Source organism: Gracilinanus agilis, chromosome 1, assembly GCF_016433145.1.
Source record: "Gracilinanus agilis isolate LMUSP501 chromosome 1, AgileGrace, whole genome shotgun sequence".
NCBI lineage: Eukaryota > Metazoa > Chordata > Mammalia > Didelphimorphia > Didelphidae > Gracilinanus > Gracilinanus agilis.
Genome location: NC_058130.1, coordinates 334,154,698 through 334,172,588, shown reverse-complemented (window position 1 = coordinate 334,172,588; position 17,891 = coordinate 334,154,698). Strand labels below are relative to the sequence as shown.

General features: G+C 35.5%; 1 protein-coding gene across 1 annotated transcript in view; it reads right to left on the bottom strand.

Annotated features, from left to right (window-relative positions):
* Positions 1-17,891, bottom strand: part of MCCC2 (methylcrotonyl-CoA carboxylase subunit 2) — a 124,498-nt gene that overhangs the window by 72,605 nt on the left and 34,002 nt on the right. The window contains exons 6-8 of the mRNA XM_044662988.1: positions 12,185-12,297; positions 9,538-9,651; positions 1,598-1,662 (exon numbers count right to left, since the gene is read on the bottom strand). Of these exons, the coding sequence (XP_044518923.1) occupies positions 1,598-1,662; positions 9,538-9,651; positions 12,185-12,297 (292 nt within the window). The remainder of the gene's footprint in view (positions 1-1,597; positions 1,663-9,537; positions 9,652-12,184; positions 12,298-17,891) is intronic.

The window sequence follows — 17,891 nt, the reverse complement described above, 5'->3', positions numbered from 1 at the left end:
GGTGAAGGGGATAAGAGGAGTATGAATCATGTAACCATGTTAAAAATGAATATTAATAAATGTTAAAAAAAATTAAAAAAAATATTCTTCCTGCAAAAAAAAAAAAAACATCTTAGCAATTAGAGCTAGCTGGAGGGAGTGGGGTACAAAAACTGGCAAGTGATAATGATATAGAAAAGAAAAAACAGAACAGCAACAAAACAATGTAAAAGAAAACCAATTAAAGCTATCCAGAAAGAAGTTCCCTTCCCTTAGACGCTGGTTTTCCCCTCCCCTCTTTAAGTAAAGGTCAGATGAGTGCTTGTTAAATTTGCTGCACAGTTGATTCTGTTTCAGGTTTAGGTTGGACTACCTCATCTCCAATCCTTTTTAACTCCTAACTTTTCTGCCTCTAAGTCATCTCTAAGTAACATAGCCAAGCATGGTAGATAAAGCACTAGATTTGGAATAGGGGAGAGGGATTCAAATTTAGCTTCTGACATGATGTACCAAAAGAAAGTTACTCAACCTCTCTGAGTCTCTAACCCTCATTTGTAAAATTGGGGTAAAAATGCCTAAGGTAGCCCCCCAAAAGATTATGATTATAAAGCACTTTGTAAACCCTAAAGTGTTATCTGTGGAAGAAGTTTTTGTTAGTCTCTAGCTTGGACCCTCTCTGACTGGTCTACCACACATTTATGCTCTTTCCTTTCTCAATGCCTTTGCACACTTAGATCTCCCTCTCCTGAAATACCACTATTTCCACTCTGTCAAACCAAATGTATTCAAGCCTAAAAGCTCACTTTCTCTGATCAACTTGACTCCATTCTGATCATTTCTTCACTTTGCACTTACAGCATACAGTTCCCTTAAGCACCACTTCATAACATATCACAAACTACTCATACAACATTAGAGCTGAAACGAGTCTCAGATATTATCTAGTCCAATCTGGTCATTTAAGGTAGAAGGAAACAGGTCTAGTCAGTTAGGTGGTTTTTCAGATCATAAAGATGACAGTATTATATACTTGCTTTGTAACTCTTTTTTCATTGTTTCATACATTGTTTCATGTATTATCTTTTTATTTCACTCATAAATTCTCTCAAGTAAAGACTACTTTTCTCAGCTTCTTCTGGAACTCCCACAATACTGAACATGTAATAAAGGCTCAATAAATGAAAAATGAATGAACAAATTTAAAGTAGTTTCCCTTAAAAGTAAGCTGTCCAATTGTTTTGGTTAATAAAAACTCTATGCAAAAAAAAATGATTATTTCTCAAAAAAACAAATACTGATTACCAAGTATTCATTACTTATCTTCCTATTTTTATTCCCTTTCCTCTTAAAAGAGCTGCAAGCCCTACAAAACAAGTATATTAGGGAGAGAAGAGGGTTTAATGGACCTGTCAGAGCTTGATGTTATGCTCGGTCAATAGTGAGAGAATTCTTTCCCCTCTGGCTACATACAGTAGGCAGGCAGATGTTGGGAATGCAGCTCTGATAGCATCAGATATTGGCTTTAAACACAATCAGAGGCTAGATATACACCCATCTGTTACAGAAGAAAGGCTGGCACTTAGGTGGAATCATTTTTTTAACAGTTTCTGAGTTTCACCTGCAATGCAAGTCAGCACCTCCAAGGTCCTCAGCTGATACCTCTTCACCAGTTGCTGCTTTAACCTAGAAGAGCAAAGGATTAGTATATGAGTACATGAGATTTCATCTTCGGTGGAAGATTTTGCCCATAAAGGAGTATACACAAAGTTCCCCCAAGATGATTGTGTTCTAACCTAACTACAGCTATTAACCTCCTTCCCACTGGGCTCAAGAATCCCAAAGTATACATGTCAATTCTGAAAAAAGATGAATCTTTGAAAGATGGGAAAGGTTATAAATTGGTATTAGTAGTAAATTTTCTCCTTCGAAGAGGTGCTAGCATAGAATAAACACCTAGCTAATCAGAGGCATTTAAAGACAATTCTGCCTGCAAGACTGTAATAGTTCTCTCTCAACATGAACCAGAGGTATACCTTGACATGGTCTACCACATATCTGTGTTGTTTCTTTGTTTATCACATCCTTTTAGGGAAAAGTAAAAAGAATGAAGAGGAATCCCAAGTTCTCTTAACTAAAAATGTCCCACAAATAACATTTGGCTCTTTTTTTTATCCAAGACCCCTTCTTATATGATCCTAAAACTGTTAACCAATGTGAAATACTTTGTTTAATCTAAGGTTTACCTGAAAAACAAACAAATTAATCTCAAAGTGTCTAAAACCATAATCTCAATTCTCTTTATTTGAATAAAACTCTTTCTGCAGATGGAAAAACTGGAATGTTAAGTAAACTTAGTTTAACCACACTAGGGCCATAATGTTGACTGCTTTTCATCTCCTCAGTAAACTAAAAACAAAACAAAACAAAACAAAAAAGCCTTCCTGTGATTAAAATAAATTTACATCTTCAAAGAGAACCAAACTCTGTAATACTTAAGAGTTTACAAAAATGCCCAAATTTACACAGAAATCAATGAACTTTCACCAATCCAACTCTCCATTCCTTTGATAATTGGAACAAAGAAATAAAAAATAAAGGCTGATTAACAAATTTAAAGTGACTTAGTGTCTGAGAAATCCTAATAGGAATGAGTCAGAAAAGTCATTTAGTTGTAAGACAGAAATAGGTTTTAAAGCATTTTGGAAGCTTAGACAGGCAGGCATGAGCTGAGATTCCAACCTGGAACACAGTGGACTCTCTCCAAAAGACAGTTGGAGTTTTGAAGGAGTTGGGGAAACCACTGACCTGAGAGATCTGTGGATTTTGGGTATCTCTAAGCAACACCTGAGACCTTACAACTAGCAGGATCAAGGAATAGAGGTTGAGATTTCTGACTTGCTTGGTGGAAAAGCAAAGTTAGTCTCCCCGATGTTTCTCTGAAGAGTTATTTGGCTGGTTCCTGTGCTTTGGGAGTATACTTGGACTACTACAGATCAAGACCTATTGACCATCTATGTGAGATCCCATTTGTCCCTTGTGTCTTAGCTGCCTGTTAGTGTAATGTAGGGATTTCCCAGATCTTCAACTTTTAACCCTGAATTTGATCCTTAGTGTTTTAGGTTAAGTGTGACCTCTACCATCATCTCTAACCCTATAGTCTGTATTAAACCTGCATTTTATAATTCTTTGGTCCCAGTCTACTCATTTGCTAGTTTCACAGACTCCCAGGCTAGGTGGATCTGTGGTGGCAGTTGGTATCAACTGCCAATCCATAATTGCCCTTTCCTTGTACTTTGGTGGGGTTTGTGTTTCCCCAGTTTGTTAATCCAGTCTGTTATCCCTATCCAGTCAGTTCTCTTTCTCCCCTTTCTCTAAACCCAGTAAGATAAACCCACAAGTGTTTCCCCATTAGAATTCTAAATGCCAAATTCCATCATTTAGGAACTGGTATTAATTAGACCTTCTTTCAGTTGAATACTCTGCTTTTCTCTTCAAACGGGGAAGCTTTTATTATAATGTAGCATTAATCTAAATACTAGCACAGAAATGATTTCATAATAATCCCTACATCAAAAGCTTTTTAATGAAGCATTAATTCAGTTGGAAGGATGTAATTATGTACCTCCAGGAGTGTGTTCTTAGTCATCTTTTCCCAAAGAAATTGGAAACAATGTTTCCTCTATTAAGCAACATTCAGTCCACACTAAATTTTTTAAGGCTACATAAAGGAATGAACACAATCAGATACACTGTAATATTGGGGGTTTATGAGGGTATTTTTATTTAGGAAGATCTGATTACAATGAATATTTAAAACTAAAAATCATATGATTTTATCATCAAGCATTAGTTTTAATTAAGCATGTGCTAGGTTGCTGTGTGCTAAGTGGAAGAAAGCTAAAATTGAAAAATAAAATCAAATAACTCATCGTACTAAATGAAAGGCAGTGAATGCACATTAGAAAAAATCACAAAAGGGGATATAAATTGAACAATTTTGTGACTACCTTAATAAGCTTAATGTAGATCTTTTTTTTAAGTAAAACTATTTTGTCAAATTTATGGGAATAAGAGCATTTACCAACTGATAAATGAGCAAAATATACAGTTTCTGAATTAAAAAATCAAAGTTATATGAAAAAATGCTCTAAATCACTACTGATTAGGGAAATGCAAACCAAAACAATTCTAAGGTAAAAATCTCACACTCATCAAATTGGCTAAAATAACAAAAGGGCAAAATGACATATGTTGGTGGGGATGTAGAAAACTGGGAACACTAACATACTGTTGGTGGAACTGTAAACTGATCCAACCATTTTGGAGAACAATTTGGAATTATGCCAAGAGCTATAAAATCGTGTATATCCTAAGACCTAACAATACCATTGCTGATTTAATTTCCATGGGAAATTAGGGGAAATGGAAAAGAACCTATTTATTCCAAAATATTTATAGCTGCCCTTTTTGTAGTGGCAAAGAACTGGACAAAAAGGGGATGTCCATCGATTGAGAAATGGCTAAACAAATTGTGGTATGTGATTGTGATGGAGTAATACTGTGCTATAATAAATGATGAGCATATTATTTTTTAAATTTAGAAAGAACTATATACAATAATGAAGAATGAAACAAGTAGAACCAAGAGAACATAATAAACAGCTACAGATTAATATTTAAAGAATAACTTGCAAATGTTCACCTCTATAGAATGAACTGAGACATAGAACATGAAAGATATTATCTATGTATTTTGCCAGATGCCTTTTATGGTGTGGGGAGGGGAAGGAGGGTTTAGATAAACAGTAAATAAAAAATAAACAACAACAAAAAACTACATGACAGAAGCTCAGTTCCTTATCCCAACTTTTTCCCCATTCTTGACATCTTACAATGTTCATTTATTAATGATTATTAAATTCACATTTTTAAAAATTAATAAAAAGTTCAGATTTTAAATTAGATTTTTTAAGAAATGGCAGAACAAACAAATAGTTGTTGACGATTCCTCTAGAATCTCACACTACTGACCTCTGCAATTTTTCAGGGTAGCTATGGAAAGTTACAGCAAGTGAACTCTGACACAATTGCAGAGATAGACTAGGTTTCTTCTCAACAAACTCTCAGGAGGATCAAAGTAAAACATGCAAAAGTTTTTCTTAAAATTGTCTCCTACAGGGGGCAGCTGGGTATCTCAGTGGATTGAGAGCCAGGCCTAGAGACAGGAGGTCCTAGATTCAAATCTGGTCTGACATGTCCCAGCTGTGTGACCCTGGGCAAGTCACTTGACCCCCATTGCCTAGCCCTTACCACTCTTCTGCCTTGGAGCCAATATACACTATTGACTCCAAGACGGAAGGTATGGGTTAAAAAAAAACAAAACAAAACAAAATTGTCTCCTACAGATATAGATACACAAGTTGGCCCATCTCCCTAAAATCTGTTAAGATGCACTTCAGATAACTATCATACTAGTACAACCAATTTCTTTTTTATTAACCTTGATTAGTAGAGTTATTTTAGCATATCAAAATGTCATCTGGCTTTTATCCTAGATGTTTCCAAGTTCTAACATGTCATTAAATGGAAATCAATTAGACATACTAAAAATTATCAAGTTTGTGCTGTAAAGGTGCATTTGTCTCGATTTTTCCCACCTTCCCCAATGGCTATTCTAAGTTTTTTTTTTGTCCAGAACTATAATTTCATCAGGGTAGGGATGCCATATAACTTTTTTTTTTAAAACCAACAGCTTCCGAGTTTATTTGGTTTTCTCTTTCACCTGCCACCAAGATCCGCCCCTATAAGGACCTCAGGTAATATTTCTCCAATTACTACTTTAGCCTAACCTTACTTACAGTGAAGAAACTTCTTCCAATACAGAATGGCAAATGTTATGCAATTTATGAACCCCAAGAGCTGCCTGGGGTACTGAACAGTTAAATGACTTGCTGAAAGTCATATATGTTTGAGGCCTTCCTTGACTTCAAGGCTTGCTCTCTATCCATTCTTTTTTGCTTCCTCTTACTCCATGCTATAAAAATGTAGCCCAAACTCCCTTAATTGTCAAGAGCCTCCAATCCCAAAGTTTTCTACTTTAAAAGACCAAACCTCTTCACTATAAATTGCATGAAAACAAGAATAATTTCATGTGATGACAAGAATATCTATCAGCAAGCACTCAACACCTGTGCCACATCAAACAAATTATCTTGCAGCTTCCTCCCACCCTACCAGTGATAACAGAAGGTAGAAAATCCAGAACAAGCCTGATTCAAGTTCCCAGGTCTATCTAAAGAATCTGGAACCACTGAGATAATAACTTGCCCATTATCAAAGGAGCACTGTGTCCTCAGGATCTAGAGGGAAGTCACTGCATCTTGCCAAGAAATGTTGCCTCTGTCACAGGAGTGGCAGTCATCCCAGGGTATAGAAAAGCACAGACTCCAAGCCAGGCTTCAGCAGGAATGATGAAACCTTCTGGCAGTGCATCAAAACCAGCATGAGGCAAGAGGAAATCTCCAAACCTCCCAAACCTAGCAGGTTATGGCAAGCCACAGCATTTTTCTTTCTCCTACTTCCTAACTCTCTGTCTCTTTTTCCCCAAAGACTTTTTGAGCTAGGAACTTTTACACACTGCCAAAGGGAAGTCTCAAATTATACTAAAAAAAGTTGCAAAGGACAGGCTTCACTATGGGGCTGTAAAGAAGCTCAGGCAATCAATCCAAATCTTCCCTGAGTTGTCAGCAGCTACTATGCCCCTTTCAAAGAAAACCTAGGAATAAGGAATAGTGAGGGTTCTTGAAGTTGACATAAGACTTTTTCAAAGGGCTTCATCCCCTCCTCCCAAATACCTTGCCTTTATTTTGTATCTATTTATATGTGATTTTGTGGTTTCCCCAGGGAGAATGTAAGCTACTTGAGGACAGGGACTGATACTTTTTGGCTTTGTGTCCCCAGCCGAAAACATATTATTTGACATGTAGTAGGCCCTCAATAAATGCTTATTGTCTGAAAACATTGCAGCATGTTACTTCACAAAGGAACCTTTCAATCTAATCCCATTCATTTTAGAGATTAGAAAAGAGAGGCATAGAATGATTAAGGATCTTCCATACAAAGTCATCCACCTAGTTAGTGGCAAGCACAGACTAGAACTGTAGGACTCTTGTCACTAGTATATGATGCTTCTTGCCTTTACAAAACTTCAAACAAGAGCTGTCTAGTCCGTCTGCCCCTCAAGCATCCAAATTCTCATACCCTATCCCTCACTAAAAAGAAAATAAGGAAGAAACTTATTTTGTTTCTAAGAAAAAGTCCTTGTATGTATATCTTTTTGTCTGAAATATACTGTATAAATAATTATTCATATTCTGAAAGCAAAACAATTTGCCTATTTTCTCTCTATTCTCCAATCCATCTCATGTCACAGACAAGCAATATATGGCCCCTTTCTCTTTAAGGGCAATAAATTTCTTGCAAATTGTCACTTTATGCCTTTTTTCACTTTTTTCCAGATGACTTGATACGAACTTTAATAATCATTTTCTGACATTTTGTGATCCATGTTCTCTCTCCTATCCTCCTTTCCTCCTCCTTCCTTGAGGTGGCAGGTAATAAAAGTTACACATATGCTATCATGCAATATGTATTTCCAAGTCAGTCATGTTGTGAAAGAAGACACATCACTTAAGAAAAAAATTCATGAAGGAACTGAAAAATGGTATGCTTCAATTGGCATTCAGACTCCATCTGTTCCTTCTATAGCAGTGGATAGCTTTTTTTCATGAGTTACTTGGAGTTGTCTTGGATCCTTGCATTGCTGCTAACAGTTAAGTCATTCACAGTTGATCATTATACATTATTACTATTACTGTGTATAACATTCTCCTGGTTCTGCTTACTTCACTTTGCATCACTTCATATAAGTATTTCCAGGTGTTTTTATGATCATTTTATTTATCATTTCTTATGGCACAACTGTATTCCATTATAACCATATACCACAACTTGATCGGACAATCCCCAATTGATGGACATCCTTTTAGTTTCTAATTCTCTGCCATCACAAAAAGAGCTACTATAACTATCTTTGAACAAGTAGGTGCTTTTCCCCTATCTCTGATCTCTTTTGGATATAGACCTAGTAGTGGTATTTCTGAGTCAAAGGGTATGCACAGTCTTATGGCTCTTTGGGCAAGGTTCCCAACTGTACTCCAGAATAATTGCCTCAGTTCACAACTCCACAAAGGTTATATTAGTTTTCAGATTTTCCCATATCCCTCCAACATTTATCATTTTCCATTTTTGTTACATGAATAATTCTAATTCTGTATGAGGTAATACCTCAGAGTTGTCTTAATTTGCATTTTTATAATTAATAGTGATTTGTATCATTTTTTCATATAACTAAATCTATGTCCTTTTACAGGGCTGCTCTTGGGCCTCGCATAAGGCAATCAGTCACCAAAGTATGTTTCATCACTTTTCCAGACATTGTCAGGAAGATACTCCCCCACTTCACAGAAATAAATGTGAACACAATGAAAAAGAATTTTACTTTAACTACAATTTCAAATGAAAATAAACCACCACTCTGGGAAGAGTCTAGAATGTTAAATAAATAAAAAGAAGTAAACTAATAATACATAAGAAATAAATAAAACTGCTGTAAAACTTACTTATCAGTCTTAATAAATCAACAAGAAATATCTGCCCTGGTGCTTTTGGGTCATATTTACTTTCTTTCTTTTAAGTATCAGTTCCAAGGTAGAAGAGTAACAGTAAAGACTAGGTAACTGAGGTTAAGGGATTTGCCCAGGGTCACATAGCTGGGAAGTGTCAGAGGCCAGATCTGGACCCATGTCCTCCTGACTCTAGTCCTGGCTCTCTATCCATTGAGTCCACATATTTACTTTCACAGTACCAAATAACACGGTCTCAAATGCCTTAAGAGCTCACAATTATTTCAGTCCTGTGAGGTAAATTGGGTATTGGATTTCAATCATAACTGAACTTTTCTAGTTCTGAACAATAAGTCTCTACTTCATACAAGAGCCAAGAGTTAATGAATTCCTTTTCTTTTACCTTTTCACAGAGATAGAGATGGCTAATGAAAATGTAAGCCACTATTAGTTTTATCTCCCACCAACTCTTCTAAAAACCAGGAATCCTATTGTCCTTGAAGAAAGCGTTACTTCCAAATCTTCAATTCAATAAACATTTAAGGGTCTACTTTGTACAAAACATAGTGCTAGGACTCAATGATAGTAAACCTTTTAGAGAACAAATGCCCAAACTGCACCCTTACCCTACATGTGAGCCACCCCCTTACTCCAGATAGGAGAAGAGGGAAGTGCTCCCATTGGGCTGCTGGGCAGAGGGGTGGGTGATGGGAGAAATGTCCTCAGGCATAGCATGTGTTCCATAGGTTTGCCAACATGGTGCTAGGTGATGACACTTGAGAACTTTCAATCTAGCAGACTCCATGGTTTTTCCCTCTGGTACAAAAATGTAGGATGCTCTTAATCAGGTGATTACAAATAACTGTTCACTTACCAAGGGAGGTCCTCCCAGGAAAATGGTACCCTGCTTCTTAACAATAATACTTTCATCAGCCATTGCAGGGACATAAGCTCCTCCTGCTGTACACGATCCCATTACTACTGCTATCTGGAATCCAACACACACAAAAGACAAGCTATAAAATTATAATAATAGGCCTGAAAGGTAAATCAAAAGGCAGAATGGTGTCATCAGAATTGATGATCTAAAGACCCTAATTCTAATCTCACATTTGTTGCTACAACCAAAACAAGCTGATTAGGATCTATACCTCAATTTTAAAATGTAGGCATTTTCATTACTTACCTATGAAGATATGATGGTAGCAAAGATATTTTAATAACTGGAATGTCTTGGGATATAAAAGAAGAGATGTGATCACATTGAAGTGATGTTATTAAAGGAAAGATAGTGATCTAGGATAAGTGCTAGGAACTTTTCTCATAAAGAACTAAGATACATATTTAACTAAAAGTAATCCATAGGGAGGTCTGAGAGGGCTGAGAAGGAAGTCTGAAATGTAGGTCCCCACTCTGCAGCAAGTAAGTTATACACTATACAGAAGAGATGATTCTGGGCTAGAGGAAAAGGTATGATATGTTAATGAGCATGTATGTTAATGAAAATCTTGGGATGGGCAATATTTAAATTAAACTCTCAATTCAAAGAAGTTCTTGGGGCAAAATGCTTTGACTAGTTAATAATAAATATGAAGACTTCAGAGAAATATGTTAAAATGTGAGTGAATTATTGAAGAGTGAAGAAAATAGAGCCAAATTAACAACAAACAAAATATCAATAAAGTCAACATGGGGGGCAACAAACATTTGGCAAACTATAGTTGACTGTACCATATTGTCAAAATTAAAAAACATGACCCTGCTTCTGTCAAATATAGGTATAACAAATTAGTTGGTTTTTTAGGGAAAATATTTTCAAAAGGGTGTAGTTGAATGTTTGGAGGGGAATGTCAGCTGTTATTTTTTTAAAGAACAGTTTGTTAAAAGGGGATGTTTTCCCCTTGAGGAATTTCTCTCATATGAATAAACAGCCCTCAACTATCTCTCAAATAGTCTAGTTATCTTAAAAGCAAATTAAAACTGGCAGCAGAAGTTCTGGCTTACTGGACAGACTAACAAAATGAAGTTTGCAAAAGTTTCATGTCCCTCTGAACAAGGCACAAAATTGTTATTATATAAATACAAACTGTTATTATATAAAACTTCTTATTTCATTTAGTATAGTACAAAGAATAAATGAATGGTTGACTAACTGATAAGCAAGAGGGAGAAATTAATAATACAATGAATCACCTAACCACAGTTATTTTAAAATATGGGAAAGAATGTTTTGTTATTATGCCCATTATTTTTCCTTAGGGGCATGTAAATATCTGCTGAAAAAAGATTACAAAATGAAACCACAATGGTAATATTATTATAGACATGAAAAGTAAAAAATTAGATTTATTTTAAGTGGAAGAAGTCGACAGGAAGATTTTTTAACCTCATATGAGAAAAGTTATCATAAATGAGAGTAAAGAGGCCTCTCCAATTTATTCTAATGTGTACAAAAGAAAATTTCATGTTGAAATGTACCTTACTACCTGTCAAGATGCTTCAGTTAAGGAAAAAATAAAGGTCAGTAGAATTAAAGTACGAAATTTCATGCAATTAACCTGTTCTCCATTCTAGAACACTAGGTTCAGTTCAAAACATTCCATTACTCAAAAGAAGGAAAATTTGAGAAATTTGGAGAACTACCCTAATAATATAAGAGGTTAAAAGGGAATGATGTATGAAAAAAAAACAAGGAAAAGAACTAAGCACACAAAGCACAGCTAAGTGACAAATGGCAGGAAGGGAAAAAGAGAAGAGAAAAAACTGTCAGCAGGTTTTCAAAAGTAAGAGAAAAACAAGAGTGGAATAATTTGACAAAAAAAATAAGACTAAAAAGGAAAAAGAGGAAGCTAAATGCTTTCTCAGGGGAAAAATTTGTAAGATCTGCCATATAGTAGAAAAGTCACACAAATGAAAAATGAACAGATTACTAGAATATATATTTCAACATGTATTAAACCACACACCTAAGGCTACATCAAATGTCCTGCAAGACACATTTACTTCTCTAATCCCCATAATCCTAAAGTGTTTATGTCTATATAGCCAAAGGAATTTCTTTTGCTTTGACACCAGACAAAACAAAAATACTCCATCACTCAAATGGAGACAAGAGAAATGAAATGTCACTGCATAATTGATGAAAACTAAACAACTCAATAAAAATGTACGCCCAAATGCCCTTAGAGAGGAGTAGAACAAGCTCTGTTTAGAAGCTTTTCAAGAAAAAATTCTAAGTATATCTGTAATGTTATAATTATTTACACATTCAAAAGATGAAATTACATTATATATTTACCTATATGTCAATCACATATTTATCTAAATCACAATGGGGCTTTATACTAGACCAGGAATATAGGAGGAGAAATGATTTATTCAATTCAACAAATACTTATTAATGCCAATTATATCCAATAAGCACTTATGTTGGAAATTTCTTCCCTTCCTCACTCTCCATTTGCATATTGAAAAGTTTGTTTTTGTGATGATTAAGTTCATAATAAAAACAAGAAAATTACCTGTGAAATATTTCTAGAAGACATAATTGCTTGATTATAGAATATACGACCAAAATGATCTCGATCTGGAAATACTTCTGCTTGTCGAGGTAAGTTTGCACCTCCCGAATCAACTAAAGACAGTAAAGAGCAAAAGAAATGAGAGAAGTGCCCCTCCATCAAGGAAATATTTATATATACAGGAAACAGTTTAAGACATTAACACTATTTGTCACTGGCACTCAAGTTTGGACCTACTCTACCTTTCAACAATCTGCAACTATTGAGCTTCCCAACTCTCCTCCCTACTGCTTGTTCATACCACTAGATTTTTGCTCAGACCAGTCCCACCTAGAATGCCATTTCCTTCACTATTACCCATTCATCCTTCATATTCCAGCTCAAATCCCAATTGCTATATTATCCTAAACACTCCATCTCAAAGTGATCTCTTCCTCTTCTAAACTACTAAAGCAATTTTTGTCAAAATGAATCACTTGACAATTTTTGATTTGTGACCTCTTTAACTATGTTATGAATTACTAAGTAGTTTTTATTTTACTTTTCATGAATCTATATCTCTTTGTCCAGTTTCATTGAAAGTTCTAAGAAGGTAGTCTGTAGTTTACAAGTCTTTGCAGTTTCCTATATTACCCAGCACCTAGGGGCTTAGTAAATATTGGTTGATTTATTTGTGTTTCAATTTGTGGGGAGAAAAAAAATTTAATGGAAACAAAATAATAAGTGAGTAAAGATATAATAAAGTTAACTTTGTTCAACATATTCAAATAAGGCATAAAACAGGGAGATGTGTGCTCACCCAAGATATTACAAAGAAGCAGAGAGAATTTCAGAATCAGAAAAAACACACAGTGGCCATTTAGCCTAACCTATGTACAAAAAAAAAAAAAAATCCTTACTATATGATATCCAGGAAGTCCTCATGCTTTTGTTTCTAGATTTCAGTTGAGAAAGAATTCACTACTTTCAAGCCTGACCATTTTACATTTTTTGCTGTTGTTGTTGTCTAGTCATTTCAGTCACATCCAATTCTTTAACTCCATTTGGGGTTTTCTTGGCAGAGATACTAGAGAAGTTTGCATTTCCTTCTCTAGGTCATTTTACAGGTGAGGAAACAGGCAAAGAGGGTTAAGTGACTTGCCTACGGTTACACAGCTAGTAAGCATCCATCTGAGGCCATATTTGAACTCAGGAAGATGAGTCTTCCTCACTTCAGGTCTGGCATTCTATCCACTGTGCTACCTAGCTGCCCTTACTTTGAGATAACCCTAAATAAAGAATTTTTTTTTGACGTCCAGTCTAAAACTTCCACTTTTCAATTTCTCATTGCTTCTAGTTATGCCTCTTTCTGCTCTTAAAGGCCAAACAAAACAAATATAATCCCTCTTCTGTATTATTATTATTATTATTATTATTATTATTATTATTATTATTATTATTATTCCTATTGGCTCCCAAGGAGCATAGGGCCGCAACCATCTCTCACCAACGGACTCTGTTCTGGGCAACTTCCCCCAACTGTGCATCTCACGCCAATGGACTCTGTTCTGGGCAACTTCCCCCAACTGGGCATATCTTTGCCAGGTCTGTTTTGGCCTTCTGACTTTCCTCCTCCCTGGTGTGTTCCATATTTTTTTTTCATAGCGTCCTGACTGATGGAATACTGAATTGTTCTTTCCCAGAGTCTGGTATTGGAGATCTTTTCAGGCCATCTGATGTTCAAGATTTGATGTAGGCATCTGTTAACAAAGACCTGGAGTTTGTTGGCTTTTGCCAGCACGCGTCGTGGACTCTGTTGGAGAGCAATCTTCCAGACTAGGCGATCGTTGGTTTTGTTGGTTTAATGAGGTTGCAGTTTCTGTAGCAAGTGATGTTTTTACGAGGTGAGGTTGCTAGCCTCGCGCCCAACCCTCTTCCTTTTTCAGTCAGGCTTGGGACCCTCCTTGGCGGAGTTCTTCTGTATTATAATTCTTCAAAAAACTTGAAGATATTCCCTAAGTCTCCTCTCTTCTATCAACTGATCTTCAAATGGCCCAAACTAGAGGCCTTTCACCACGTTGGCTGCTGTACTCTGTACCTTCTCTAGTTTATCAATGCTTTCCTAAACCGTGGTGTGCCAAACTAAGTATAATGCCAGAGATTGCCGTAAGCAGAGCAGAGAAGTGAAAGATATACAGCAGAGTCCAAATTAAAAAGGTATTCTCTACAGGTAATGCTCCTGTTTGTGGGTAATATACAGAACACATAAAGCTCCAGAACGCTGCAGAGCCTCCTACATGAAATCCCTAATCACTCGAGAGTTTAATCTAACTATCCACACCAAGAAGAAACAAGAATTCCTATTTAAATACTTTGATATTTTACTAACAAATACAAAACATATTCTCAAAATATGGTTTATTTCCAAATTAAATTGCCACACTGACATTATTTTACACTGAAATAAAGACCATTTCTTTGAAATTGATGAAATGTATCAAAATTTTCAAAGACAGGTAAAAGATCTATTAAAGGACAATTCTCTTACAAATTAAAATGGAAAGATCAATACTAAGTAAGCCCTTATCGGGCACAGGAAGAAATTATGTGGATAATTTAGCACAAATCAATTAGAATTTTTCTAAGTTGGACTATGTTAACTCAAACTCAAACTAGGCTCATTTTAAATTTTATGTTAAGTTTATGTTTGAGCCCTTCAGATCTTAAAATGTATTGTCCTTTTTCCTACTCAGTTTATGTAAACTGGTATCAAAATTTAAGTCTTCTATTTGGAAATTTTAGAAGCTGGTGTATAAAAAATTCTCCCTCCCAACTCCATTTTTAAACTCTAAATTTTATTTCATTCTGTGTAAAAAAATTAAAACATATTTTTATAAGACCGGGACATACAGTTGGAGAGATAATCCATATAATTGGCCCATCACTTCCTTCTTCTTGAACAGATTCTGTGAATGAACTGAGCCCAGTCTAAACAAGAAAAGAATAAAAGGCTAAATAGCCTTTGTAAAACTGCAGAAGGCTTTAAAATGATCCCATGTATTTTCCTGAAACAGAAGCCTATCTTTTTTCAAGATCACTGTTCTTCCAGTAATGCTGTATGGTTCTATGTCATAGAATATCACATGCACAGAAGAAACAGTCAGGAGTCACCCAAAGGGTAACAGAGAAACACAGGGAAGGGGAATATAAGATGTCCTGAGAAAGACTGGAGGAAAAATATGGGCCATTTATATACGGGAAAAAACCATTGGGCAGTCAAGAGGGTTCCATTACATATCCACAAAACATCTTTCTATCTAGAGGAAGGGCCCAGGTCAGTAAATGGGCTAACCTATCATGGAGGATATCACCTATCCCACAGACTGTGTTGCAATCTATATCATCTGAGGGAGTGGTCCCATCAATGAGACCACAGACATCATTCACTCACTCACTCAAGCTATGGGTCAGCATATAAAGGATACAAAGACAGAAATGAAATTGTCCCTATCCTCAAAAAAATTACATTCTTTTGAGGAAAACATCAACACAGATAAATAAATACAAAATATACAACAAGGGGGGGGAAGTATATAGAATGCTACTGCTGGAGAGAAAAACAAAGCAATATATGTATCTATTATTATTATTATTATAGTGCAAAAGAAAGAGTGTTGGTCTTGGAATGAGAGGACCAAGATTCAAATTAGGGCTATGTCATTCACAACCCCCACGTGTTCTTGGACAAATCATTTTAACTTTATTGGGCCTCAGTTTCCATATCCTCAAAATAAGGGGGCTGGACCAAATAGTTCCTAGAGGTTCTTTCAGCTCTAAAATCTATGGTCCAATGACCTGACTTTCCTTTTATTTCCCACCTTTCTACCTTTGTTCACACAACTGGAAGAAACTTCAGGTGTAGACGTATAGAAATAATTAGACAATGAACTTTACCCAATTAAGTTATTATCCTACAAGATAACCCTAATGCCAAAGGAGAGTGGATCTAAGACTATCTTTTATGTGTGTGTGTGTTTATTTTTGTTTATATATATACACAGGCACTCACCAAAGGCTTCTCAATGGGGGAAATTAAAATACTATTGTCTGCAAGATGGGTAATACTAATCATTTAGCTTTATGATAATGAGCAAATATCTGTGAGAAAATGCATGCATACTAAAGGTAAATTAATTATTTTCAAGAAATAAGATGCCAGAGTCATTCAAAAACTGAGAAAGTCTACTCAAGATGGTATCAGTACTGTGTTTGCCAGCATGGGGATGAGTGGTAGAAGGAAAAGATCCCTTAGTTAAGTTACCAAAATTTACAAAGGCTACAGTAATGTGGCAGTCACTTTTAAAAGTTCCTTACATCTACAAAAGCAAGTAACAGACAAGTTTCTTATTTAAGAAATAAGTTTAATATACAATAATAACAACCACAATGTAAAGAGACTGACCACTAAAAGATAGCCCAACTGTGAATTACTAGAAAACCAAGTTGCCTGAGGACAGGTAAAATGATACATCACTCTCCTCATGGCAGAAAAGTGGGGAACTTTTAGAATAGAATGATGTATAGAATGTCAAATGTGGTCACTGTAGTATATATTTTGCTTAATTGTTTTTTCCTTTCACAAGGAAGGGTTCACTTTAGATATGAGAAGAAGTTTTGCTGGGAGAAATGACTGACAAAAAATAAAATTTTTCAATAAACTACATTTTTATAAAGTTATTTATAAAGTGTTTACAAGACAGGCAATGAACACTGAGAGGTTTACAGAATGATTTTTGACCCACAAATCTGCTCAATATATATTACTTACTCTAACAAACATGTTGATTTAAGATATGAAGAACTAGACCACTTACAAAAATACTGATGTGGAAACAAAATCTATAGCAGAGAAAAGGAATGGAATTTCAGATTTGTGTTTTATTGAATATGTTTAATAAATGACTTGTTTCAGCATTTTCACTGAATTAGGTAGGTGGCACAGTGGATAGTCAGGAAGACCTGACTTAGACCTCAGACACTTACTAGCTGTGTGACCCTGGGCAAGTCACTTAACCCTGTTTGCTGGTTTTCTCAACTGCAAAATAAGATGAAGAAGGAAATGGCAAACAACTCAAGTATCTTTGCCAAGAAAATCCCAAATGGGATCAAGAAGAGTCTGACACAACTGGAAAAACAACAGAAAAAGTAGCAACTGCCTCCCAGGGCTGTTGTGAAGATCAAATGATGTCATATTTGTAAAGGACTTGGCACATAGCAGATATTTAATAAATAAATGCTTCTTTTCCTTCTTCCCATCAGCAAATGTTCTAGTTCCCTTAAAATATTTATTGCCTACCATTGAAATTCTTGCTTCCAAAGTTCTTTCTAGCACCTTATTAGAAATCAGGGTTCAAAAATGGGATTATCAAAGATGGGTGATAGACATAGAGTGCAGATTAAGGCAAATTTTTCTAGGACATGGCCAATCCAGAAATTTGGTTTTGTTTGGTGATATATTTGTAACAGAGATTTTGATTTTTCTTGCTTTTTCAATGTGGAGAGGTGGAAACAAATGGGGAAGGAGGTGAGAGGAAAAGAAGGCAAATCTTTGGAAAAAATACAATTTAATTTAAGGTTAAAAAAAAAGGAATAAGAGTTCTATGCAAATACCTGCTGCTGATGAAATAAATAAATGATATGGCCAAACTAAACATATTTCTTAATCACT